Source organism: Zalophus californianus, chromosome 11, assembly GCF_009762305.2.
Source record: "Zalophus californianus isolate mZalCal1 chromosome 11, mZalCal1.pri.v2, whole genome shotgun sequence".
Classification (NCBI taxonomy): domain Eukaryota; kingdom Metazoa; phylum Chordata; class Mammalia; order Carnivora; family Otariidae; genus Zalophus; species Zalophus californianus.
The window spans coordinates 59357668-59384939 of NC_045605.1; the positions used below are offsets into that span (position 1 = coordinate 59357668).

Genomic DNA, 27272 nt, shown 5'->3' on the forward strand with positions numbered 1-27272 from the left:
CCCCCCCTCGCCTTCCGCCCCGCCCGCCGCTCCGCCCCCGCAGCTCTCGGCCGAGCCGGGGGTAGCACCCGCGCCCCGCCTTCCCCGGCCCCCCGTCTCGATCCCCCAGCCACTGACCCGCTGAGTGACCTCGGGCAAGTCACGACACCCCTCCGCGCCTCGCCTTCCCGCTCTGCAGAGTGGGGGCAGTGTTATGAGGGCAGACTCAATGGGACCGTGCTTGTAAAGCTCTCCGCACGGGGCCTGGCATCCAGTAACCCTCCAGAACAGCGGCTATTTTTATTATTAATTAAGGAGTAACGAAGGTGACAGCTGTGTAAACTGTAAAGCGCGGCGCCAGAACGAACGTGTATTATTAGTACCCGCCCCCGCCCCAGCTACTCCCTCCAAGACGACAAACTTGAGCCTTTGTGGGCGGGACGCCGACCCGGGAGCTCCCCAGAGCCCGTACGCTCGGACACCCCCCGGCGCCCAGGGTGGGAGGGGTACCGGTCGCCGGAAAGGGGGCGGGGCCCACAGAGGGTCTGGCCCGCCCCTTCCCCCCAAAAAAGACCTAGCCGGTGGCAGCGTCTCCCGGGAGTCCGCTTCCTGCCCCGCCCCTCCGCCCCTTGGCTCCTTAAAGGCGCAGGCTTCCAGCCTAGCTCCCGCAGCTGCCAACCCCTGGGCCGCCGTCGGCTGATCCCCTTTAACCTGGGAGAGAACTTTCACTTTGCTCAATTGAACCTGTGTCTGGGTCAGTCCGGACAAGCTCCTTCCTCTATTTCAAATACGCGTTGGATTAACCCAGCTGGAACAAAGCCTGGGACACAGAATGGGCTCTGTGGGGGCCTTCCAGACTAGGTAAATAAAGTAGCTAACAGACACCCCCATACATCCCGGTGTCTCCAGACCCCTCCAGGAATCCCATAAGTCATCCGCCACAAACTGCCCGGCTTCCCCCGTCACTCAGCTCCAGGTATGAGGGAAGGTGAGTGCCATGAAGGGGGCACGCTGGTGCGGTGGGGAGGGGAGAGGCCTGGACTAGGAGTCTTCACACCTGGGTTCTAGTCCTAGCTTGATCACCCAGCTGCCTGTTGTTCTCAGACGGGGACCTGTGGCTCTCTGGGCATAACTGTGAGGGGGATGTAGAGACAAAGACTTCCCCAGGGGAAAAGGGCAAGAGGGAGACCCCGAGATCAACTTAGGCCCAGTTCCTGGGGGCTGTGCAAAGACAGGATGGGCATATCTAGCAATCCCTGGAGGGGACAAAGGTGCCAGAGAAGAGGCCAGGCTCCTGCCCCTGGGAAGCCCCTAAGAGTTCCCAACCTTTTTCCATCCAAGCCTCTAGAACTCAGCTAAACCAGTTCGAGGCTCTTGAACATTTCCTCTTCCAGGAGCCTCCCAGGCTGCCCTCCCCAGTCTTCTCTCTTCCTCTTCTGAGGGTCCAAGCCTCAACTCTGTCCCTTCAATCCACATCACGTGTGAACTTTTCTTCACCCCCCCCCCCCCCACTGGGAATCCAGAGCCTTCCCTAGACTCCCATCCCCAGCTTTCCCATTGCAGAGCTGAGCACAGAGCCAGGCAGTCTGGGCCTGGGAGAAAGGGGGAATATTTGGGGCCCAATATAAGTAACAAAGCCCTGGACCCAGCTCCCATTTGTGGCTACAAGAGCAACAGAATCCCTGAGGACTATTAAAGTGCAGGCACTGGGCTCACATGCTTTCTAGGCAATAGCTCCTTTGTGTTTCACAACCCGGAGGGAAAGAAGGACCATTATCCCCATTTTATTGAGGAGGAAACTAAGCTTTAGAATAGACAGACAACTGCTTCACTTTGGCATAGTCAGTAGCAAAGCTGGTATTCAAACCCAGGTCTCATTTCTCTGACCTGAAGGAATACAGAAACTGTGGAATCTGTCATCTACCCACTCAAACCAAAATAATTCATCTGACATGGATGTGTCAGTTTTTTTTTAAATTTTATTTATTTATTTGACAGAGACACAGCGAGAGAGGGAACACAAGCAGGGGGAGTGGGAGAGGGAGAAGCAGGCTTCCCGCCGAGCAGGGAGCCCGATGCGGGACTTGATCCTGGGATCATGACCTGTGCCAAAGGCAGACACTTAACAACTGAGCCACGCAAGTGCCCCTGGATGTGTCAGTCTTTTTATTTGAGCTGACTGCCAGAGAAACCCCAAGACCCACCATGGAGGAAGAATGGGATGACAGAAGGATGGATAATGGATGGAGGCATGCTTAGGGCTCCCTCTGTGCCCAGCTTGGTCATCAACACTGGGGACATGCAGAGAGGATGTCTGGGTAGGGCTAGACTCAGCGGAGCAGCCAGAGCTGCTGCATCAGGGCCAGGCTGAGCAGGAGAGGCTCCACCCCTCGGGGCAGGGCCCCGGCACTCATGGCCAGGGCATAGAACCTCGCCACCTCCTCGTTGGGGTTGCCCTGGGCCGGGTTGAACCACAGCTGGATGCAGCGGCCGCTCCCTCGGCTGTAGTTGCTGAGTTTGTAGGAGTGACTCCAGAGGCCCTCACACAGGGCTGCAGGCGTGGGAAAGTAGGCCTCAAATGTGCGGCAGGTGGTCGCAGCTGGACACTTGTTAATTCCTGCAGGCGGAGAGGGCGTGGACGCGGACATTCAACCCCTGGGCCCGAAGCTGGTTTCTGGCCACCCCCAAATCCTCCAACCCCACCTGCATCTCCCCCCACCCCCCAGGCCCTCACCTGAGGTCCAGTTCCAGCCCCTGTGCCAGTTGCTCTTGCAGGTGTAGGAGGTGCGACAGTCCTCCCACCATTGCTGGCAGTCCTCTTTGCACAGGGGCACGTCCAGGAAACGCTCCTTGCGCCAGCTCTGGTTCACCTGGGTGGGAGGGGAGGGAGGGGGGACGGGGATGTGGGCCGCCTGCAGCCTTGACAGAGCTGGCTGGCAGCCTGCTGGGCTGGGGTGAGGGAAGGTCCCGTACCTCCCAGATCCAGGGCCCCAGGTTGGGTGAGCACTCATAGAGACAGTTGTCCTGGATGAAGTGGCGCTTGCAGGCGGGCTCCATCTTGCCGCAGTGGTCCCAGGTGAAGTTGTACAGGAGGGAGGTGTCCTTGTGCAGCTCCTGGCTGGTGCTGGCTGAGCAGCAGGCCTTCTCCTTCCAGGGAGTGCACTGCGTGGGGAAGACACTGGACTAACTGCCCCCCCCCCCACACACACACATAACAACCTTCTGCTACCTCCAGCCTCTCCCCATTTGGTTCTTGCTCTCCTGCCTCAGGTGGGTTGTCTTAGGAAAGTTTACTGTGAGGACCCCTCTGTCCTTGACCTCCAGGAACTCCCGTCCTGGGGGAGACTCAGTCACAACAGGGCTGATCAGGGGTCGTGGGAGCCGGAGAGAAACCCCGTGTTGGGGGGACAATAGCTATCATTGATGTAGCCCTTCACACTTTATAGAAAGTTCTTTGTTGTATTCATTAAAAAATAATTACTGAGTACCTATTCCTATTCCAGTCACTGTTCTAGATGCTGAGAATACGATAGAGAACAAAACAGACAGAAATATGTGTTCATGGAGCTTACATCCTGATCAGTGGGGACAGACAGTAAGAAACTGAAAGAGAAAAAAATATGGTGTCAGGATCCAGTCAATTATATGGAGATTACAGCAGGGAATGGGAGAGTGGAGTATGGGATAATTGTTGAAATTTTAAATAAGGTGGTTGTGAAAAGCCTCACCAGAGGGTGCCTGGGTGGCTCAGTTGTTAAGCATCTGAGAAGCCTGCTTCTCCCTCTCCCTCTCCCCCTGCTTGTGTTCCCTCTCTCTCTGTGTCAAATAAATAAATAAAATCTTTAGGGGAAAAAAAAGCCTCACCAGAGGGTGACATTTTGATCAAAGGAAGAAGGCAATGACCTGTGTAGTAACGTATGTTGAATAACTTTCTCCTTGGCGAGTATTAAGGTCTGTGTCCCCAGCGATGAGGCCAGTGCCAGAAACGTGGCAGGCCCATAAAAAATATTTGCTGAGAAAAGTAAACGAAAGACCTCTCTATGATTTCCTAAATCTAAACTGAACTCCATCTTACATATAGACACACCATATTTTAGCAAGTTTTTAATATAGACCGGCTTTTTCAGGACAGCAAATACTGTGAAAAGGAAAGCCGTGCTATGTGTTTTGTTTTACCAGAGTTATTCACTGTTTTAGAAAATTACGTCATCATGCCAACACAGCTTAGAGTATCTTGTAGGATTTAAGTTGCCAATAGAAGACACCTGTATCGATCTTCATCTGTAGTTGCCCTATTCATAGTGATTTTCTGAATAGAAGCAAACATGCTATTCGGTATTTTTTTTTTTTAAGATTTTATTTGTTTATTTGACAGAGAGAGACACAGCGAGAGAGGGAACACAAGCAGGGGGAGTGGGAGAGGGAGAAGCAGGCTTCCCGCCGAGCAGGGAGCCCGATGCGGGGCTTGATCCCAGGACCCTGAGATCACGACCCGAGCCCAAGACAGATGCTCAATGACCGAGCCACCCAGGCACCCCCAAACATGCTATTTGATAGTAATTTCTAATGGAGTCATGCCAGGGAATTGACATATTGAAATATACTTTATTGGGGCACCTGGGTGGCTCAGTCGTTAAGCGTCTGCCTTCGGCTCAGGTCATGATCCCGGGGTCCTGGGATCGAGCCCCCATCGGGCTCCCTGTTCCACGGGAAGCCTGCTTCTCCCTCTCCCACTCCCCCTGCTTGTGTTCCCTCTCTCGCTGTGTCTCTCTCTGTCAAATAAATAAATAAAATCTTCAAAGTACCCTCCAACCACTATTTAAAAAAAAAAAGAAATATACTTTATTATAAGTTACTTTCTTCGTGCTTCTCCTTTGTAGTAGAGAATCATGTTGATATTTTTTAAGTTAAATGTGCAAATAGGTTCTATTGGCTTTGAATTTTATTCCAGGATAGAAAAAGAGTCTAAAGAGTATTTATTGGGACACCTGGGCGGCTCAGTCAGTTAAGCGTCTGCCTTCTGCTTAGGTCACGATCCCAGGGTCCTGGGATTGAGCCTCACATTGGGCTCCCTGCTCAGCAGGGAACCTGCTTCTCCCTCTCCCTCTCTCTGCGGCTCCCCCTGCTTGTGCTCTCTCTCTCTGGCAAATAAATGAATAAAATCTTAAAAAAAATAAAGAGTATCATAAAAAGGAGACATGGAGTCTCAATAGAGTCACAAATGACTGGCATCCATTTTGACAGAATGAGTGAATATACAGCACCTGTTACCTTGTATCACAGCCAGAAGAGACCGTCTCCTCCACCCTTGGCACTCCGTGGACTGGCACGTAGTGAAGGTAGGAAGAACCATCCTCCCTGACAATCTCTCACCCTCCAAACAGCTGGGAGTGCCCACCCGAGTCCTGTCCCTCCATCACCACAAGGGCTGCTTATGTCTGAGTCCCCTGTGTGTCCTTGTGCTTCTCTGGGCCTCAGTTTCCTCGTTTCTGTCATGTGGGGGAGAACATTATCTGCTACATCAAAGGACCACTGGGAGTGTGAAATCATGGGCAGTAAACAGCACACCTGGTAAGTGCTCAACAAATAATTATATCGTATCATTGCTGACATGGTATTCTCTGAGGAGGCCACCCCTAAAATCACCTCAGCCAATGCCCCCCCCTTACCGTCATCTTCTCTCCCAGCAGTAGCCCAGGATGTGGGGGCATCTGACCAGTTGACCCTTCCCCCACGCCCCTGACTTCTTCTTCCCCATTAGAACCAGCCCCCTCCCCAACTCGAGCCACACTCTCCTCACCTGGCCATGCAGCTTGTCCTCAGGGCCTGGCTTTGTCTTGTGGTGCTTGGCGTCCATGCAGACGTTGAGCAGGTCTATCCTGGCCCGGGCCCTGCACATGGAGGCTGTCCAGACCAATAGCAGCAGAAGTGGCATCAGTCTCCAGGCCATGTCTCTCTGTCCCTGCAGACGGAGCTTTGGTTAGGGAGGCCGAGGCCCAAGGGGAGAGAGCCTCATGCAGGGTCCCCCTTGACCCCCTGTGTCAGTCTCCCCACCTCCACAGTGAAGGATGGGGTCAGACCCTGTTCCTTCAGTGCTGGGGTCCTGAGGCTTCCTGAAACTGAAGTAGAGAAGGTTGGCAAAGGGGCTCCTTCATCCCAGGCTTGGTGGGTTCCGAGAGGATCTGGGATTAGTGGATCAGCCTTGGGAGAGTCTTCCTCAGTTGGAAGAGATGTCTTTGTGCCTACATTTTCTCTCAACTTTACTTAGAAAAGTAAATAGTTTTACTATTTACCAAAAAAAAAACCAAAAACCCAAAAAACTTAAATAGTTCAGGTCCATGCCCTGCTCCCCTGAAAAGGGCTAGGGACACACAGTGCCCTCGTGCCATGTCCAGCAAGTGCATGCTCTCCATTATACCCCAGATCACCTGGGTTCCCACGCCAGCTTAGAAACCTGTTAGCCTGGGGAAGGCAGTGACCCAGCTCTACTGAGTTCTCCCAATCAGCACTGAAGTCAAGGGAGGTAGCGCATGGGGTGCTATTTGGAAAGATATGGAAAGACTGGTGGTTTCTAACTTTTGCTTCCTCAGACTTTTTCCTTCCCTGTTCTCTGAAAGCCATTTCCTTCCTCCACCCATCATAACACTGGTCTCCTCAGCAATCTCTAGGCTAATGCACCAGATTCCTACCTTACCCCTCAGAAAACAAGTGTAGAGATTCCTGGACCTGAGGGATAATATAAAAGTACCCCATGGGGGAAAAAAGCAATAAATAAACAAAAATAAGCAAATAAATAAAAGTACCCCATGGGGGCGCCTGGGTGGCTTAGTCAGTTAAGCATCTGACTCTTGATTTCGGCTTAGGTCATGATCTCATGGAGCCTGCTTAAGATTCTCTCCCTCTCCCTTTGCTCCTCCCCGCTCCCCACCCCCTGTGTCTCTCTCTCTCTCTCTCCCCACCAAAAACTTAATTAATTAATTAAAATGAAAGTACCCCATGTTGGAGCAGTCGACTAGACAAGTGCTTAAGAGTCCTGGGAGTCACCCAGCACAAGTGACACCCACTTCTCTCTCCCTGACTGACCCTCACCCCCCCACTCCCAGCTGTTAAAGATCTGTTTCCTTTTGGCTGTCACTGAAGTACCTAAGTTGACAACAGAGACTGCTTCCTCTCTCTCACCATCCCCACGTCCCCACAAAGCCCTGGCCAAGGGTCCTTCGGAAAACCTTTCTGGAATTCACTTCCCTTGGCTCTGCGTTTGAGGTCAGGTGGCTCTGCGTTTGAGGTCAGGTCTTCTCTCCTCCAATTTCTTCCCCTTAAAGTCACCTTCCCCACAGGAGTCCGAGTGATCTTTCTTTCTTTTTAAGATTTTATTTATTTATTCAGGAGAGAGAGAGAGAGAGAACGTGTGCGAGCATGCGAGTGGGGGTGGAGGCAGAGGGAGCAAGAGAAGAGAGAAGCAGACTCCCGGCTGAGCAGGGAGCCAGACAGAACAACGCGGGACTCCATCTCAGGACCCTGGGATTGTGACCTGAGCCAAATGCAGATGCTTAACCGACTGAGCCACTCAGGCACACCCCCCCAGTGATCTTTCTAAAGAAAGATCTGCCCCTCCCCTACCCAGTGTCCCCGTCACCCTTCCCTCCTTAGGGCATCTTGCCTGAGCCTCCTTTGCGGCTGGGAGCACACACAGCTGTGTCCAGACTGGCCTCTTTTCAGGCTGGCAATGGCTCCGGGCCCCTGGACTTTCCCCAGCTGTCTCTGATCTCAGCCAGGATACACTGACTGTAAGAGCTCTGATTAATACAGAAGGTAATTTCCCCTCTCCGCTCTTCAGTCTTCCTTCCTTCCCTCTTCCAGGCCCCACCCATTCAAGGCTCCATTAGCTTGTCAGAGTATTCATTCCTGTTTTCAGTCATCTTTGTTAATTTATTAATTATAGGATTCACACATTCAACATTCATCAAAACCTAGAGAAGCTCATCTCTAAAGGGGATCTGAATTTTTGAGGTACCCCAAATAGTTGTTAGGATGAAGCTAGCTTGAGGGGCATGAGGTGCAGTAGGGAAGAACCCAGGCTTTAGGGTCAGGCCGTGGGTTCCAGTGACAGCGCTATCCCTCATACAACCTTGGGAAATGTCAGTGAGCCTTTCTGAGCTTTAATTTGCTCACCAGGAGATTGTTGAGAATTATATATGGAAAAGCCTGGCACAACCCGAGTAGGCTTAAATGATAGCTATCGGGTTAATTTTTGAGTAACCAGGTAGACACAGTTAGAGGTTGAAGTGCAGAAGTCAAGGTTCACAGAGAAAAATTGTCTCAAATCTGGCAAATGATGTCATATCTCACCACCTAGCATTTCTGTAAACATAATTAAGCATTTTTTGATGGCCTTTTTAAAAATTGTGGAAAAACATACATTATATAAAACTCGCCATGTTAATTCTTTTTAAGCGTATAGTTCAGTAATGTTAATGTATTCATTTTGTGCAATCGATCTCCAGAACCTTTGCATCTTGCAAAACTGAAACCCTATTCTCATTAAGCAACAATACCCCATGTCCTCCTCTCCCCAGTCCCTGGCAAGCATCATTCAACTTTCTGTCTCTATGACCGGACTACTCTAGATATTTCATATAAGTGGGAATCACACAGTATTTGTCTTTTTGTCACTCACTTATTTCACTTAGCATAATGTCCTCAAGGTTCATCCATGTGTCAGAATTTCATTTCTTTTTAATAACTGAATATTTCATTGTATGTATCTGCTGCATTTTGTTTATCCATTCACCCACTGAAGGACCCTGGGTTGCTTTCACCTCTTGACTATTGTGAAGAAGGCGTACAATTATCTTTTGAGGACCCTGCTTTCAATTCTTTTGCGTATATATTCAGATGTGGAATAGCTGGATCATATCGTAATTCCATTTTTGAGGAACTGCCATAATATTTGCTGTAACGATTGTACAATTTTACGTTCCCACCAACAGTTTACAAAGGTTCTGATTTCTCCACATCCTCACCAACGCTTGTTATTTCCTGTTGGCTTTTTGTATCTTAATAAAAGCCATCCTAGTGGGTGTGAGGTAATATCCCATTGTGGTTTGGATCTGCATTTCCCTGATGATGAGTGATGTTGAATATCTGTTCATAGGCTTGTTGATCATTTGTAGACCTTCTTTGAAGAAACGTCTACCCAAGTTGTTTGCCCAATTTTAAATTGTATTATACATCTTTTTATTGTTGTGGGAGCTCTCTAGTTCTCTCTATATTCTGGACTAACCCCTTATCAGATGTCTGAGTGGCAAATCTTTTCTCCCATTCCATAGGCTACTTTTTCACTCTGTTAATTGTCCTTGGGTGTGCACAGTTTCCATTTTGATGCAGTCCAATTTATCTATTTTTTCTTCCGTTGCTTTGCTTTGGCTGTCATATCCAAGAAATCATTGCCTCCTACAATGCCATGAAACTCTTCCCATGTTTTTTTAAAGGAGTTTTATAGTTTTAGCTCCTACAATTAGGTCTTTGGTCATTGTGAGTCAATTTTCGTATAAGGTATAAAATGAGGGTCCAACTTCATTTTTTTGCACGTGAATATCCAGTTGTATCCCAGCACCATATAGTGAAAAGACTATTCTTTCCCTCATTGAATTGTCTTGGCACAATTCAATTTGTCAAAAATCTGGACTCTCAGTTCTATTTCACTGATCTACCTTTATGCTACTATCACACTGTCTTGATTGTTGTAGCTTTGTAGTAGGTTTTGAAACCAAAAAGTGTGAGTCCTCTAATTTTGTTTTGTTTTGTTTTTTCAAGATTGTTTTGGCCTTGTCCATAACATTATGTGTCCATATGGATTTTAGGATCACATTGTCAATTTCTCCTAAAAAGCCAGTAGGGATTTAGATAAGGATTGAGTTGAATCTGTAGATTAGTTTGGGGAGTAATACCCTCTTAATAGTATTAGGTCTCCTGATGAACATGGGATATCTTTCCATTTATTTAGTTCTTAAAGTTCTTTCAATAATGTTTTATAGTTTTCAGTACACAAGTCTTTTACTTTGTTAAATTCACTCCTGTGGGGCACCTGGGTGGCTCAGTCGTTAATTATCTGCCTTCGGCTCAGGCATGGTCCCAGGGTCCTGGGATCGAGCCCCACGTTGGACTCCCTGCTCAGCAGGAGGCCTGCTTCTCCCTCTCCCACTCCCTCTGCTTGTGTTCCCTCTCACGCTGTCTCTCTCTCTGTCAAATAAATAAATAAAATCTGTTTTAAAAATTCACTTCTATATATCTTCTTTTTTATGCTATTGTGAATGGAAGTATATTCTTAAATTCATATTTATATTGTTCATTGCTAGTGTATAGAAACACAACTGATTTTTGTATATTGATCTGGTATCCTGCAAATTTGCTAAACTCACTTATTAGTAATAATAATGTTTTTGTGGATTCCTTATGATTTTCTATATACAGTGTCGTATCATCTGTAACTAGAAAGTTTTACTTCTTCCTGAGAACTGCTTCCTAGATGAGCAGCCTTTGAGGGATGCCTCTGACAACCCTGTCAGGTCAAGACTTGTGACGGAGCTTCTCCCTACAGCCACTAGGCATCTTTTTAACCAAGCTGTGGACCAAATGGAAACAATAAAGCTTTTTGCAGCAGAGGAAGGAAGGATGGAAGGAGGGAAGGAAGGAAAGAAAAAATAGTTTTACTTCTTGCTTTCCAATCTGAGTGCCTTTATTCCTTTTTATTGACTAATAGTCTTAGCTACAAATTTTTCTTTTTTTTCTTTTTAAAGATTTTATTTATTTGACAGAGAGAGACACAGCGGGAGAGGGAACACAAGCAGGGGGAGTGGGAGAGGAAGAAGCAGGCTTCCTGTTGAGCAGGGAGCCCGATGCCGGGCTCAATGCGGGGCTCAATGCGGGGCTCAATGTGGGGCTCGATCCCAGGACCCTGGGATCGTGACCTAAGCCGAAGGCAGAGGTTTAACGACTGAGCCACCCAGGTGCCCCGCTACAACTTTTTCTTAAAATAATCTCTATACCCAAAGTGGGGTTCGAACTCATCACCCTGAGATCAAGCTTTGCAAGCTCCACTGACTGAGCCAGCCAGGCGCCCCCTAGCTACAACTTTTGTATAAGGTTGAATAGCCATGATGAGCATGGATATACTCGCTTATTACTGATATTAGTGGGAAAGGTTTTTGGCATTGACTATGATGTTATCTGTGAGTTTTTCACAGATGACCTTTATCAGGTTGTGGGAATTCCCTTCTATTCCTAGTTTGTTCCGTGTTGGGTTTTGTTTTGTTTTGAATGGATTTTGTCAAATGATGTTTCAACTGAGGCAATCATGTGGGTTTTGTCCTCTATTCTAGTAATATGATATTTTATTTATTTATTTATTAACTTTATTTATTTATTTATTTATTTATTTTTTTTTTTTTTTATTTGGCAGAGAGAGACACAGCGAGAGAGGGAACACAAGCAGGGGGCATGGGAGACGGAGAAGCAGGCTTCCCGCTGAGCAGGGAGCCCGATGCGGGGCTCTATCCCAGGACCCTGGGTCATGACCTGAGCTGAAGGCAGACGCTTAGTGACTGAGCCACCCAGGCGCCCCTAGTAATATGATATTTTAAATCAATTGATATTTGGATACTAAACCAACTTGTATTCTGGGACTAATCCTGCTTGGTCATGATGTATAATCCTTTTTATATGTGGCTGGATTCAGTTTGCGAGTATTTTGTTGAGATGATTTACGTCTTTATCCACAAGGGATCTTGGTCTATAGTTTTCTTGTGATGTCTTTGTCTGATTTTGTATCAGAAGAATATTGGTCTCATAGAATGAGTTGGGAAGTGTTTCCTCCTCTTATTTTTTGAGAGAGTTTGTGACAAATTGGTATTAATTATTCTTTAAATATTTGGTAGAAAGAACCACTGAGATAGTGAGACCTGAACTTTGGTTTGTGGGAAGTTTCAAAATTATGAATTCAATCTTTTTGCTTGTTACAGGTATATTTAGATTTTTTACTTCTTCTTATGTCATCTTTGGTCATTTGTGTCTTTCTAGGAATTTGGCCATTTCATTTATGGCACCTAATTTATTGGCATACAATTGTTCAGAGTATTCTCTTACAATGCTTTTTATTTATGTAGGGGCAATAGCGTTGTTTCATCTTTTATTGCTGATATTAGTAATTTGATTCTTTTTTTCTTGGTCAATCTACATAATGGTTTATTGGTTTTGTTGATCTTCTCAAAGAACTCACTTTTGGGGATGCCTGGCTGGCTCAGTCGGTAGAGCATGTGACTCTCGATCTTGGGATCATGAGTTCGAATCCCATGTTGGGCATAGAGCCTACTTTAAAATTAATTAATTAATTAATTAATTTTTTAAAAACCCAAAGAACCAACTTTTGGTTTCATGGATTTTCTCTATTGTTTTTCTACCTTCTGTTCCATTTATTTTTGCTTTCCTCTTTATTTTGTCCTCCCCTTTGCTCATTTTGGGTTTATTTTGCTCTTTTTTGTTCTTTAAGGTAGTAGGTTAGGTTATTGATTTAAAATCTTTCTTCCTTTTTAATATAGCCCTTGATAGCTCTAAATTTCCTTCAAAGTAGTGCTTTAGTTTCAACCATAAGTTTTGTTATTTTTCATTTTCATTTCATTCATCCTATTTTCTGATATCTCTTGTGATTTATTTCATTCATTATTTAGGAGTGTGTTGTCTATACATATTTGTGAATTTTCTAAAACTTTTATTGGGGCGACTGGGTAGCTCAGTCATTAAGGGTCTGCCTTCGGCTTGGGTCATGATCCCAGGGTCCTGGGATCAAGCCCCGCATCTAGCTCCCTGCTCAGTGGGAAGCCTGCTTCTCCCTCTCCCACTCCCCCTGCTTGTGTTCCCTCTCTCACTTTGTCTCTGTCAAATAAATAAATAAAATCTTAAAAAAAAAACTTCCTGTTATTGATTTTTAATTTCATTTCTTTGTGGTCAGAAAATATACTTTGTATTTCAGTTCTTTTAAATGTATTGGTGCCTTTTTCATGGCCTAACATAGGATATCCCATATGCACTTGAGAAGAATGTATATTCTCTGTTGTTTGCTGGTGTGTTCTATAGATCTCTGCTAGATCTCGCTGGTTTCTCATGTTGTACAAGTCTACTTCCCTGTTGACCTTCCGCCTAGTTATTCTATTCATGATTGGTAGGGGTTATTGAAATTTCTAGCTGCTGTTTTTGTTTTTTGTTTTAAGATTTTATTTATTTAACAGCGAGAGACACAGCGAGAGAGGGAACACAAGCAGGGGGAGTGGGAGAGGGAGAAACAGGCTTCCCGCGGAGCAGGGAGCCTGATGCGGGGCTCGATCCCAGGACCCTGGGATCATGACCTGAGCCGAAGGCAGACGCTTAACGACTGAGCCACCGCGCCCCTGCTGTTATTTTTTTTTAAGTAATCTCTCTGCCCATGGGGCTCAAACTCATGATCCTTTGTAAGATCAAGAGTCATATGCTCTACTGACTGAGCCAGCCATGCACCCCTTCCAACTGCTATTTTTGAATTAAGTATTTATCTATCCAACTCTGTTAGTTTTTACTTCATATATTTTGAGATTCTGTTATTAGGTGCATTTATGTTTATAATTGTTATGTGTTCCTGATGGATTAACCCTTTATCATTATAAAAAATTTATTTTTTTATATTTTATATATATTATATATAAAATATAAATGTATATATTATATATATAATTTATCATTATAAAAATATAGCTTTGCCTCTTAACAATTTTGTCTTAAATTCTATTTGCCCAATATCATTATAGCCACTCCAGCTATCCTTTAGGGTTTTTTTGCATGATATATCTTTTTTATCCTTTTAAGTTCAGCCTTTTTGTGTCTGTGAATCTAAAGTGTGAGTCATGTAAAGAGTGTATAGTTGGGCAATGATTTTTTATCTGCCAATCTTTGCATTTTCATTGGGGAATTCAATCCATTTATATATAATTACTAATAATATAGGTTTTACAGCTGCAATTTTATTTGTTTTATATATATATTTTTAAAGATTTTATTTTTTTAAAGATTTTATTTGTTTATTTGAGAGAGAGAGAATGAGAGATAGAGAGCACGAGAAGGAAGAGGGTCAGAGGGAGAAGCAGACTCCCCGCTGAGCAGGGAGCCCGATGTGGGACTCGATCCCGGGACTCCAGGATCATGACCTGAGCCAAAGGCAGTCGCTTAACCAACTGAGCCACCCAGGCTTTAGGGCACCCAGGCGCCCTAAAGATTTTCTTTTTAAGTAATCTCTACACCCAACATGGGACTTGAATTTACAACCCGGAGATCAGGAATCATGTGCTCTACTGACTGAGTCAGCCAGATGCCCCTATATTTATATTTTGGTTTTTTTGTTCCTCTATTTTTCCATTACTTCCTTCTTTTGTGTTTAATAGATATTTTCAAGTGTACCATTTTAATTCCCTTGTTTCTTTTATATATTTTTATAGTTTTTTTCCTAATAGTTGCTCTGGGGTTACAATTAACAATCTGGTTATACAATTATAACAATCTGGTTCAGATTAATACTGAGTTTCAATAGTGTTCAAAACTTTACTCCAATATAGCTTCATTCCTTCCCCTACTCCTTTATACTTTGTATTATTGTCATACAAATTTCATCTTTATACATTATAAACATATCAACACCGTTTTATAGTTATTATTTCGTGAAGCTGTCTTTTCCCATTAAATAGGATCAGGAAAGAGTTACAACATAAAAACATTTATACCATATTTTATATTTCTCTATGTAGTAACTTTTACTGGTGCTTTTTATTTCTTCATGTGGATTCAAGTTACTGCCTGGTGTTCTTTCATTTTGGCCTGAAGGACAACCTTTAGTATTTCTTGTAGGGAAAGTTTGCTAGTGACAAAATCTCCCCGCTTTGGTTTATTTGGGTATATGTCTTAATTTCTCCTTCACTTTGAAGAATAGTTTTTTGGTTACAAAATTCTGGGTTGACAGTCTTTTCCTTTCATTTTTTTGAATGTCGTCCCACTGCATTCTGGACTTCATATGGTTTTTCTAATGAGACATTAACAATTGATCCTATTGAGGATCCTTTGTAAATGATGAGTCATTTCTCTATTGCTGCTTTCAAGATTCTCTGTTTATATTTCAATAGGTTGACTCTACTGTGTTTAAGTGTGAATTTTTTTGAGTTTCTCTTACTTGGAAGTCATTGAACTTAGATGTGTAGATTAATTTTTTATATAAAATTTGGCCTTGAAGTCAAGGTTTTGGCCTTAATTTATCCAAATATTATTTAGGTATTTATTATCTCTCTGCTCCTTCTAGGACTCTCATTGTGCATATTTTAGTATGCTTAGTGGTATTCCCACAGGTCCCTGTGTTTCTGTTTATTTTTCTTCCTTAGGTTTGTTCCTTTTTTTTTTTTTTTTAAGATTTTATTTTCTTAAGTAATCTCTGCACCCAATGTGGGGCTCAAACTCACAACCCGGAGATTGAGAGTCTCATATTCCACCAACTGAGCCGGCCACGTGCCCCTTATTCTGTTTGTTCTCAAGAATGGACAATTTCTATTTTGAAGTCTGTAGATTCTTTCTTCTATCACTTCATATCTGCTGCGGAGCACCTCTAGTAAAAAATGTTTAAATTCAGACTTTATTTTTTTCTTTAAAAAGCAGCTTACGGTTCCTGACAAAATTGAGGGGAAGGTATAAGGATTTCCCATATACCCTCTGCCTCCAAACATGCATAGCTTCCTCCATTATAACATCCCAAACCAGAGTAGTACATCTGTTATAATTGATAAGCCTATACTGACACATGTTAATCATCTGAAGTCCATAGTTTAGATTACAATTCACTCTTGGTGTTATACATTCTTTAGGTGTGGACAAATGGCTGACATATGTCATTATCATATAGAGTATTTTCATTGCCCTAAAAATACCCTCTGCTCTGGGGCGCCTGGCTGACTCAGTCAATAGAGCATGGGACTCTTGATCTCAGGGTTGTAAATTTGAGCCCCACGTTGGGAATAGAGATTATTTAAAAAAAAAAAAGATACCCTCTGCTCTGCATATTTATCCCTCCTTCTCCCCAGCTCCCAGCAACCACTGATCTTTATGTCTCCATAGTTTTTGCCTTTTCCAGAAATTCATATAGTTGGAATCATATAGTATATAATCTTTCCACGTTGGCTTCTTTAACTTAGTAATATGCATTTAAGGTTCCTCCGTCTCTTGGGGCACCTGGGTGGCTTAGTGGCTTAAGTGGCTGACTCTTGGTTTCAGCTCAGGTCTTGATCTCATGGTCGTGACATCAAGCCCTCCATCGGGCTCTGTGCTCAGTGCAGAATCTGCTTCAGATTTTCTCTCCCCCTCTCTCCAGCTCTCTCTCTCTCCCTCAAATAAAAACATAAAATCTTTTTTAAAAAGTTTCGTTCATCTCTTTTCATAGCTTGATAGTTCATTTCTTTTTTTTTTTAAGATTTTATTTGTTTACTTGAGAGAGACAGAGAGCACAGAGGGAGAGTGAAAGGGAGAAGCAGGCTCCCCACTGAAGAGGGAGCCCGATGTGGGGCTTGATCCCAGGACCCTGGGATCATGACCCGAGCAGAAGGCAGGTGCTCAACTGATTGAGCCACCCAGGCGCCCCAGTTCATTTATTTTTTAGTGCTGAATAAAATTCCATAGTCTGGATGTACCACAGTTCATTTATCCATTCGCCTATTAAAGGACATCTTGATTGCTTCAACATTTGGCAATTATGAATAAAGCTGCTGTAAGTATCCCTGTACAGATTTTTTTTTTAAAGATTTTATTTATTTGACAGAGACACAGCGAGAGGGGGAACACAAGCAGGGGGAGTGGGAGAGGGAGAAGCAGGCTTCCCGCGGAGCAGGGAGCCCAATGCGGGGCTCCATCCCAGGACCATGACCTGACCTGAAGGCAGATGCTAAATGACTGAACCACCCAGGCGCCCCCCATGTGCAGATTTTTATGTGGACATAAGTTTTCAACTCTTTTGAGGAAATATCAGGTTGTATGGTAAAAATATGTTTAATTTTGTTAAGAAACTGCCAAATAGTCTTTCAAAGTGGCTGTATCATTTTGCATTTTCATCAGCAATGAATGAGAGTTCTTGCTGCTCCACATCCTCGCCAGCATTTGGTGTTGTCAGTGTTCCAGATTCTGGCCATTCTAATAGGTGTGTAGTGGTATCTCATTGTTGTTTTAATTTGCATTTCCCTGATGCTGTATGATGTGGAGCATCTTTGCATATGTTTGTTTGCCATTTTCATATCTTCTTGGCTGAAATATCTGCTAATTAAGGTCTTTGGCTTATTTTTAAATGAGGTTGTTTATTTTCTTATTGTTGAGATTTAAGAATTTCTTTCTATATTTTAGAAAACAGTCCTTTACAGATATGTCTTTTGCAAATATTTTGTCCCAGTCTGTGGCTTGTCTTTTCATTCTGTTAACATCTTTTACAGAGCAGAAAATTTTAATTTTAATTAAGACCAGCTTGTCAGTTCTTTCTTTCATGGATCATGCCTTTGGTTTTGTATCTTTTTTTTTTTTTTTTGGTTGTCAAATGATCCTTTACTGAAACATTTTCCTTTGTAGTTAGCTTGCTGGGCATTCCACCGCACCACTGTTGATGTCATCTGTGATGTCATGAGGGTGGCGGCCGTCAACATTGCAGCCCACAGACTGTGCAGTCCCCAGGATTTCTTTAGTGGTTCCAGAGAGTTCTCTGGCTAAAGATCGGTGTCGCGTCCGTCGGGCAATATTGACAATCTCATCAAAAGTGATATTTCCACTGTGCTTAATGTTTTTCTGCTTCTTTCTATCTCTTAGTGGTTCCTTGAGGGCTTTGATAATCAGGGCAGAGGCAGAAGGTACCACTTCAATCTGGGCCTGTCTGTTCTGAATGGTCAGTTTCACCATAATCCTTAGACCCTTCCAATCACCGGTTGCCTTGGAGATGTCATCACCAACCTTTTTTGGAGACAGACCCAGGAGGCCCATCTTTGGGGCCAGGGCAGACGTGGCACCGACTTCGCCACTGGTGCACCTCAGGTACATGACTTTGATCTCGTTGGGGTTGAACTTAGGCGGCATGGCAGAGGTGGCTGGTGTCAGATGAACCCAGATTCGGGACAACTGAAGAAAGTTGCACCTTTGCCTCCCCGAGCCGAAAGCCAAAAGCTGGTTTTGTATCTTAAAAAGTCATCACCAAACCCAAGGTCACCTGGATTTTCTTCTATATTAACTTCTAGGAGTTTTATATTTTCCATCTGTGATCTATTCAGGTCTGTGATCCATTTTAAGTTACTTTTGCGCCTACACAAAAAGTGTGAATTGTGTGTAGGTTTATCATTTTGTATGTGGTGTCCAGTTGTTACAGCTACATTTGTTGAAATTACCACTGCCCCTTTATCAAATATCAGTTGAGTATACTTATGTTAATATATTTGTGGACTCTTTGTTCTGTTCCATTGATCAATTTGTTTATTCTTTTGCCAATACCACTGTCTTGATTACTGTAGCTTTGCAGTATGTCTTGAAGTCAGGTATTGTCATTCGTCTAACTTTGTTCTCCTCAATGTTGTGTTGGTTATTCCGGGTCTTTTGCCTCTCCATATAAACTATAGAATCAGTTCGTCAGTATCTACCAAGCAACTTGCTGGGGTTTTGATTGGGATGGCATTGGGTCTATAGATCAAGTTGGGAACCACTGACAATCTTGACTATATTGAGTCTTCCTTTCCATAAACATGGACTATTTCTCCATTTATTTAGTTCCTTGATTTTGTTCATCAGTTTTGTAGTTTTCCTCACAAAGGTATTATACATAGTTCGTTAGATTTACACCTAAGTATTTCATTTTTATGGATGCTATTATAAATGATATATATTTTTAATTTCAAATTCCATTTGTTCATTGCTAGTATGCAGAAAGGCAATTGGTTTCCATATATTAATCTTATATTCTTCAACCTTGCTATAATCACATACTAGTGCCAGGAATTTTTTTTTTGTCATTTCTTCAGATTTTCTATATAAACTAACATGTGATCTATGAACAAAGACTCTTTTATTTCTTTATTCCCAATCTATACCTTTTATTTCCTTTTCTTGTCCTGATACATTACTTAGAACTTGCAGTACAAGGTTGAGAAGTGGTGAGAGGAGACATCCTTGCCTTGTACCTGATCTTAGTGGGAAAGCTTTGAATTTCTCACATTAAGTATATTAGCTCTAGGTTTTTTGGTAGATATTCTTTATCAAGTTGAGGTCATTTTGGTTTATTGTACTATTCTACCCCTAATTTCTCTTTTTAAAAAATATTATTTGAGAGAGAGTGGAGGGGAGGGGCAAAAGGAGAAGGAGAGAGAGAATCCTCAAGCAGACTCCCCACTGAGTGCAGAGCCCAATGTCCCAGGACCCTAAGATCATGACTTGAGCTGAAATCAAGTCAGATGCTTAACCGACTGAGCCACCCAGGCACCTCTCTACCCCTAATTTCTATTTCATTATTTCTTTTATTTTATTTTAAGATTTTGTTTTTATTTATTTGCCAGAGAGAGAGAGAGAGAGAGCACAAGCAGGGGGAGCAGGCAGAAGGAGAGGGAGAAGCAGGCTCACCGAGCAGGGAACTCAATGAAGGGCTTGATCCCAAGACCCTGGGATCACGAGGCATTGGTGGTTCAGTGGTAGAATTCTCGCCTGCCAAGACCCTGGGATCATGACCTGAGCTGAAGACAGACACTTAACGACTGAACCAGCCAGGCGCCCCTCTATTCATTTTTTAAATAATTTTTGTTTCTTTATTGGTGTTCTCTATTTGGTAAGACATCATTTTCATATTTCCTTGAATTCTTTTTCTTTTTTAAGATTTTATTTATTTAGGGCGCCTGGGTGGCTCAGTTGGTTGAGTGACTGCCTTCGGCTCAGGTCATGATCCTGGAGTCCCGGGATCGAGTCCCGCATTGGGCTTCCCGCTCAGCGGGGAGTCTGCTTCTCCCTCTGACCCTCTCCCCTCTCATGCTCTATCTCATTCTCTCTCTCAAATAAATAAATAAAATATTAAAAAAAAAAAGATTTTATTTATTTATTTATTTGACACAGAGAGAGAGAGCACAGCATGGGGAGTGGCAGGCAGAGAGAGAGGGAGAAGCAGGCTCACCGAGCAGGGAGCCCAATGTGGGGCTCAATCCCAGAACCCTGGGATCAAGACCTGAGCCAAAGGCAAATGCTTAACAACTGAGCCACCCAGGCACCCCTCCTAGAATTCTTTAGACATAGTTTCCTCTAGTTCTTCACAAATGAGATCAAGAGTTGCATGCTCTACTCACTGAACCAGGCAGCTGCCCCTAGTTCTTATTTATAATAGCTGATTTAAAGTCTTTGTCTAATAAGTCCAATAGCTGGGCTTGTTCAAGGACAATTTTTATTGATGGCTATGTTCCCCCTGTGTATGGCTCACAGTTTCCTGTTTCTTTGCATTTCTCATATTTTTTGTTGAAAACTGGGTAACTTTTTATTTTTATTTATTTTTTTAAAAGATTTTATTTATTTATTTGACAGAGAGAGAGATAGTGAGAGCAGGAACACAAACAGGGGGAGTGGGAGAGGGAGAAGCGGGCTTCCCTCTGAGCAGGGAGCCCGATGCAAGGCTTGATCCTCAGGACCTGAGCTGAAGGCAGACGCTTAACAACTGAGCCACCCAGGTGCCCCCAAAACTGGGTATTTTAAATAATATAATGTGGCAACTCTGGAAATCAGATTTCTCTAACCATGGCTTCTTATTATGGCTGCTTATTTGTTTATTGACTTTCATGGACTAATCTGTAAAGTCTTATTTTCTTTGTCTTATGTGGTCACCGAAGTTTCTGCCTGGTTTGCTTCATGGTCTCCTACTTTTTGCCAAGGGTTCAGGCAAGGCTTCAATGCTTTGGCAGTTTACTCTGCCTTATCCCTCACTTCCTGCTTGAGGAAGACCTCCAGCTCACCAAAGTTGAGAGATTGGCGCCTTCTCAGGTATTTCCTGGATGTACTCACAGGTCTGTAGACATATGTGAATTTCTAGATCCCCAGGTAACATCAGAGATTTTCATAGCCTTCTATTGACAGTTCATTCCCTGATATTCCTCTTAAGTGTTTTAGCCAGCCTCTTGTTTGCATCAGCTGGTGTTCCTGCCTCAAGCAGCTGGGATGTCAAATAATTTGCTGCAAAGTGTTTAGATAGACAAAATAGAGTTTCTCGCTATGTGAGCTTTGAATCAGGTCAAATAAAGACTAGCCCTATGAATGGGACTCTTATGGGGAGCTTCCAGGCAGATCTGAGAGCGACAGTTCTCTAGGGCGAGGGCTGTTTGGGAGTTCCACACCCGTGCTGCCCCCTCTAGTGGTTACTAGGCCACTGGTTTTCAAAGCCGCTGTTAGGTGTGAGGCGGCCGATTTGGGAAGCTACTGTAGAGTTGGGAAGAGGAGGAGGGGAACAAAGCTGGTCCAAACACCACCAAACTCACTGTTCCTACTGGCATTTGACCATTTCTTTGGGACATTTTTCTTGGACAGATTCTCCTTTGAGTGTTGAAAGCTTTGGTTTCCAGACTTCTAAATAATAGATTTTTGACCATTTTTGCCCGTGCTATTGCTTTTATGGAGGAGCAGATTTTCAGATGTCTTTCCTCTGCCATTCCAGAAGTGCCTCTTCAGACTTCTATTTTAAGAAGTACAAAGCTTTAGGGGCGCCTGGGTGGCTCAGTCATTAAGCGTCTGCCTTCTGCTCGGGTCATGATCCCAGGGTCCTGGGATCAAACCTCACGTCGGGCTCCCTGCTCCGCAGGAAGCCTGCTTCTCCCTCTCCCACTCCCCCTGTTTGTGTTCCCTCTCTCGCTGTGTCTCTCTCTGTCAAATAAATGAATAAAATCTTTAAAAAAAAAAGTACAAAGCTTTAAATACTATGGTCACTCATAAGAAAAATGATCTTTGAGCCTACAGTCTACCCTTAACATGAAGAAATAAAAGTTATTTTGGCTTCCTGGGTGTTTTCCCCTTACAGCAGAGTTTAGGTCATTACATAACTTGAATGTGAATTTTCACTTCCTAGAAAGAATGGTGATTTAAGGGTTTTGTGCCGACTCACATCATTCTCTTGGGTCGAGATATAACATAAAACATATAGGGCTCCTCTCTTCTTGAGAAGTTAAAAATTTTAATGAGAAAGTTATTATAAAATATAATTTTCTTATTAATAACACAACCAAGGCTAAGTCTGTTTCCAGACAATACTTTTTTCTGTTTCCCCTTCTCCAAGATCAGGCCCTACATTCAGAATAACAAAACTATCAAGGCATCTTTTATACCAAAATCATCTTGGCACTTCCCAGACAGCTGCTAGAATACACAAAAGCTTTGCTCTCTCACTGCATCGCTCTCATAAGTGAAGAAGGTTACAAGGAGCAATGCTAAAAATAATTAGGTGTAGTTGGTATGCTCCATGTTTTTAAAATTAGCATATCAGTATTAGAAAGAGCTGCCCTGTTCATGGTGTCCACAATGTAGAGAAAGATGTCAAGGCAAAGAGAGGAGCTCATCCTTTCTAGAGGACTTTTATTTTTTAAGATTTTATTTATTTATTTGTCAGAGAGAGAGAGAGCATGAGTGGGGTGAGGGGCAGAGGGAGATGGAGAAACAGGCTCCCCTCCGAGCAGGGAGCCTGATGCGGGACTCTATCCCAGGACCCTGAGATCATGACCTGAGCTGAAGGCAGACGCTTAACCGACTGAGCCACCTAGGTGTCCCTCTAGATGACTTTAATACAGGGTAAAGTGTTGTGACTGAACGTTCAGTGGCTGCAAACCTTCCCAAATGGGTAAAAGCATACTCATCTTCATGTGCCACGGCTTGCATGATGACTGTCAACAAATGTATTTCCAAGATAATTTTATGCCTTAGTTTAAAATAACTTGTTAGGGGCGCCTGGGTGGTTCAGTCAGTTAAGCATCTGACTCTTGATTTCTGCTCAGGTCGTGATCTCAGGGTCTTGAGATGGAGCTCCGCGTCGGGCTCTGTGCTCAGCACGAGTCTGTTTGAGACTCTCTCTCCCCCTCCCTCTGCCCCTACCCCCCATGCCCTCTCTCTCAAATAAATAAAACCTTTAAAAAAATAACTTTTTATTATCACTAGTAATTTTGGTGACCATCTTACAAAATAGATGTAAGGCCCTCAAGATTTCTAAATGTATCCACTGTCCATATCACCCAGAGCTCAAGGAGATAAAAGAGGACAAATAGAATCATCAACAGTAGTGGGTTGGGAAGACTAACTCTCCTTCCCCAGGTTCTAATAATATGTCCTCTTTAAAGTAACCATCAGGGGCTCCTGGGTGGCTCAGTTGGTTAAGTGTCTGCCTTTCAGCTCAGGTCATGATCTCAGACTCCTGGGAGAGAGCCCTGCATCGGGCTCCCTGCTCAGTGTGGAGCCTTCTTCTCCCTCTCCCTCTGCTCCTTCCCCTGCTCATGCTCTCTCTCTCTCATATAAATAAAATACTTTTTTAAAGATTTTATTTATTTAACAGAGAGACACAGTGAGAGAGGGAACACAAGCAGGGGGAGTGGTAGAGGGAGAAGCAGGCTTCCCGCTGAGCAGGGAGCCCGATGCGGGGCTCGATCCCAGGACCCTGGGATCATGACCTGAGCTGAAGGCAGATGCTTAACGACTGAGCCACCCAGGCACCGAATAAATAAAATATTTTTTAAAATAAAGTAAATAAAGAGCCATCAACTGAGACCTCATGAAATGCAGCAGTCCAGTAGGTTCATGCTCTGTTGCATTACACCTCAATGAAACTTCTCCCTTTCACTCTGGTATGGGACTTTAATAGGTTTCTAGACCATTTTGTCTTGTCAACAAGGAGTACCTATTCTCTCCTTCTATTTTCCTAAAAATCCTGCCATAACTGATAGGGGAACAGACTCATGGGTCTGACATCACCACCATGACTAACCCTTGGGTGATTCAACCTATCAGAGCTCTGAGGCTTGAGATTTCCAGAAAAATTCCAGCCCTAAAATGAAAGACTTCTATGGAGGGTGATGCTAATGCACAAATAGGTAATAGGAATAATTTTAAAGAAGTTAGTGAAGTTGATGGAGACACGGTTGTGGTTATTGTGCTGGTATTTTTGGTAATGTGCTTCATGATCTTTTTTTGAGTAGTCATATGATGTAGCCCTTTTTCTTTCCCCTGGCTCTGGTTTCTAACCCTCAATTTATTAGACCATACTTGTGCCAACTGGAATAAACACTCTATAAAAAAATCCTTGGTCAATGGGCCACTCTCCTAAACATCTCTACGATACATCTGGTATTGTCCATATCATACCAAGCTCATGCTCCCTCCTTGATTGCTGCATTGTTCCAACTAATCTCTCAAAGTTTATGATGGGATAGAGTTTGGCTCAGATGATAGATTTTTAGGGAGCCAGATACTGAATTCCGTAGAATATGTCCCCTCATGAACACGCCCCACAGAAATTTAGAACCATATAAGATTCTCTGTATGCTACCATTGCAAGGGAGAGTATCATATAGGTAATCATTCATTCACTCATTGTACATATCATAAAATTTACCCATTTAAAGTTTACAAATATTTTGCCAAGTGAGGGGTGCCTGGGTGGCTCAGTCAGTTAAGTATCTGCCTTCGGCTCATGTCATGATCTCAGGGTCCTGGGATGGAGCCCTGCATCGGGCTCCCTGCTCAGTGGGGAGCCCGCTTCTCCCTCTCCCACTCCTCCTGCTTGTGCTCTCTGTCAAATAAATAAATAAAATCTTTAAAAAAAATATTTTGCCAAGTGTTACAACCTCACCATAGATAAGTTTAGAACATTTTCATGCCCCCTCATGTTCATTTATAATCAATCTTGGTTCCCCAATCCAGCCCCAGGCCACCACTAATTTACTTTGTATAAATTTGCCTTTTCTGGAATTTTCATAAAAATAGACGTTCATTAGCATGGTGTTTTTAAGGTTCATCCACGACATTAGCTTGTGCCAGTAGTTTGTTACTTTTTATTGCTGAATGATGTTCCAATGTATGGATACAACACACTTTGCCTATCCATTCCCCAGTTGATCGACATTTCAGGTTATTTCATTTCTTGAGCTATTCTGAATAATGCTTCTATGAACATTCAGGATCAGTACTACCGAATCCTCCTCTCATGTACAAGTCTTTATGTGGGGACGCCTGGGTGGCTCAGTCATTAAGCATCTGCCTTTGGCTCAGGTCATGATCCCGGGGTCCTAGGATCGAGCCCTGCATCAAGCTCTGCTCAGTGGGAAGCCTGCTTCTCCCTCTCCCTCTGCTGCTCCCCCTGCTTGTGCTCACTCACTCTCTCACTCTCTCTCTCTGTCAAATAAATAAATAAAATCTTAAAAAAAAAACAAGTCTTTATGTGGATATATATTTTCATCTCTCTTGAGTAGTTGCTTAGAAGTGGAATTGCTGGGTCTTAAGGCAGTTTTACATTTGAGGTTTTTTGAAACTAGCACAGTTTTCCAAAGGGCTGTACCATTTTACTTTTCTGTCAGCAGTGTGTCAGGGTTCCAATCTCTCCACAGCCTCGCCAACATTTGTTATTGCCTGCCGTATTTATTAAAGACATTCTAGTGGGTGTGAAATGGTATCTTACTGTGGTTTTATTTTGCATTTTTCTAATGACTAATGGTGTTAAGCTTCTTTTCACGTTCTTATTAGCCATTTGTGTAACTTCTTTGATGAAATGTCTGTTCGTTTCTTTTGCCCCCTATTTGAGTTGTTTTCCTAATTATTGAGTTGTAAGCATTTTTTTGTATATTATAGATACAAATCCTTGATCAGATACGTTTTCCAGATATTTCCTCCAGTCTGTAACTTGTCTTTGAATTTCCTTAATGGTAATTTTGAAGTGCACAAGTTTTGAATTTTGATGCTATCCAACTTACCTGTTTTTTCAGTGATAGACTGTTTTTGGTCCAACAGAAAACAGTCCATCTGTAGAATAGGTAGAAGCTTTAATCTAAGAAATCTTTGCCTAACACAAAATCTGGAAGGTATTCTGTTTTCTTCTAGAAATTTTATTGTTTTAGCTGTTACATTGAAGTCTATGATCCTTTTGAGTTAATTTTCTGTATGAGTTGAAGGTCTAAGTTCATCTTTTTGTGTGTGGATAATCAATTGTCCCAGCACATTTGTTGAACAGACTATTCTTTCCCCCAATGAATTGCCTTAGCACCTTTGTCAAAAATCAATTAACTATAAATATAGGGATTTATTTCTGGACTCAGTTCTGATCCATTAATCTCTATGTCTATCCTTATGCCAGTACTACTGTTGAGGAGATCTTAATATGGAAAATTATTTCTGCAAGCTAATGATTCCTCAGAATTTGAGGATGACCAACTCCAGAAAGTGGGACCCAGACTAGTATTCTCATAAATGGCTCAGAAACAATACAATACGTCTTTAATAAGGTATGTTGGCTTGAATTGAAACTAACTGTTTTTTTTTTTTTAATTTTTTTGAGAGATTTTATTTATTTATTTGAGAGCGAGAGCAGGGGCAGGGCAGAAGGAGAGGGAGAAAGTGTCAAGCAGATTCTGGGCTGAGCCAGGACGCTGACGTGAGGCTCGATCTCACAGCCTGAGCTGAAACCAAGAGTTGAGTGCTCAACCGAGCCACCCAGGCCCAAGGTGATACTAATCTTAAATTTCACTAATTCTAACACATCTATAAACAAGTCCCATTTGTTGGGCAGAAGACATGAACAGACATTTTTCCAAAGAAGACATCCAAATGGCCAACAGACACATGAAAAAGTGCTCAACATCGCTCGGCATCAGGGAAATCCAAATCAATACCTCAGTGAGATACCACCTCACACCCGTCAGAATGGCTAAAATTAACAAGTCAGGAAATGACAGATGTTGGCGGGGATGTGGAGAAAGGGGAACCCTCCTACACTGTTGGTGGGAATGCAAGCTGGTGCAACCCCTCTGGAAAACAGTATGGAGGTTCCTCAAACAGTTGAAAATAGAGCTACCATCCGATCCAGCAATTGCACTACTGGGTATTTACCACAAAGATACAAATGTAGGGACCCGAAAGGGTACGTGCACCCCAATGTTTATAGCAGCAATGTCCACAATAGCCAAACTGTGGAAAGAGCCAAGATGTCCAACAACAGATGAATGGAT

The 27272-nt window shown here is 43.4% G+C and overlaps 2 protein-coding genes and 1 non-coding gene across 3 annotated transcripts in view; 2 read left to right on the forward strand and 1 right to left on the reverse strand.

Moving 5' to 3' along the window:
* Positions 1–1994: 1994 nt before the first annotated feature.
* FOLR2 (folate receptor beta) lies at positions 1995–7776 on the reverse strand. Its single transcript, XM_027580877.2, has 5 exons — positions 7640–7776; positions 5780–5941; positions 2953–3141; positions 2714–2849; positions 1995–2596 (listed from the first exon to the last, which is right to left on the reverse strand). Exons 2-5 carry the CDS (start codon positions 5927–5929, stop codon positions 2310–2312), a joined length of 762 nt encoding a protein of 253 aa, XP_027436678.1. The 5' UTR covers positions 5930–5941; positions 7640–7776; the 3' UTR covers positions 1995–2309.
* Positions 5264–27272, forward strand: part of ANAPC15 (anaphase promoting complex subunit 15) — a 57951-nt gene continuing 35942 nt past the window's right edge. The window contains exon 1 of the mRNA XM_027580881.1: positions 5264–5318. The gene's annotated coding sequence lies outside the window, so the exon portion shown is untranslated. The remainder of the gene's footprint in view (positions 5319–27272) is intronic.
* On the forward strand, positions 12267–12339 carry TRNAE-CUC. Its single transcript has one exon. It is a non-coding gene; the product is annotated as a tRNA-Glu (tRNA).

Coding starts and splice junctions, on each gene's coding strand:
- FOLR2 (XM_027580877.2), bottom strand. CDS start 5,929: ATGGCCTGGAGACTGATGCCACTTCTGCTGCTATTGGTCTGGACAGCC. Junction 2,850..2,952: donor TGGGGCCCTGGATCTGGGAG/GTACGGGACCTT, acceptor CCTCCCACCCAG/GTGAACCAGAGCTGGCGCAA. Junction 2,597..2,713: donor GGGCTGGAACTGGACCTCAG/GTGAGGGCCTGG, acceptor CTCCGCCTGCAG/GAATTAACAAGTGTCCAGCT.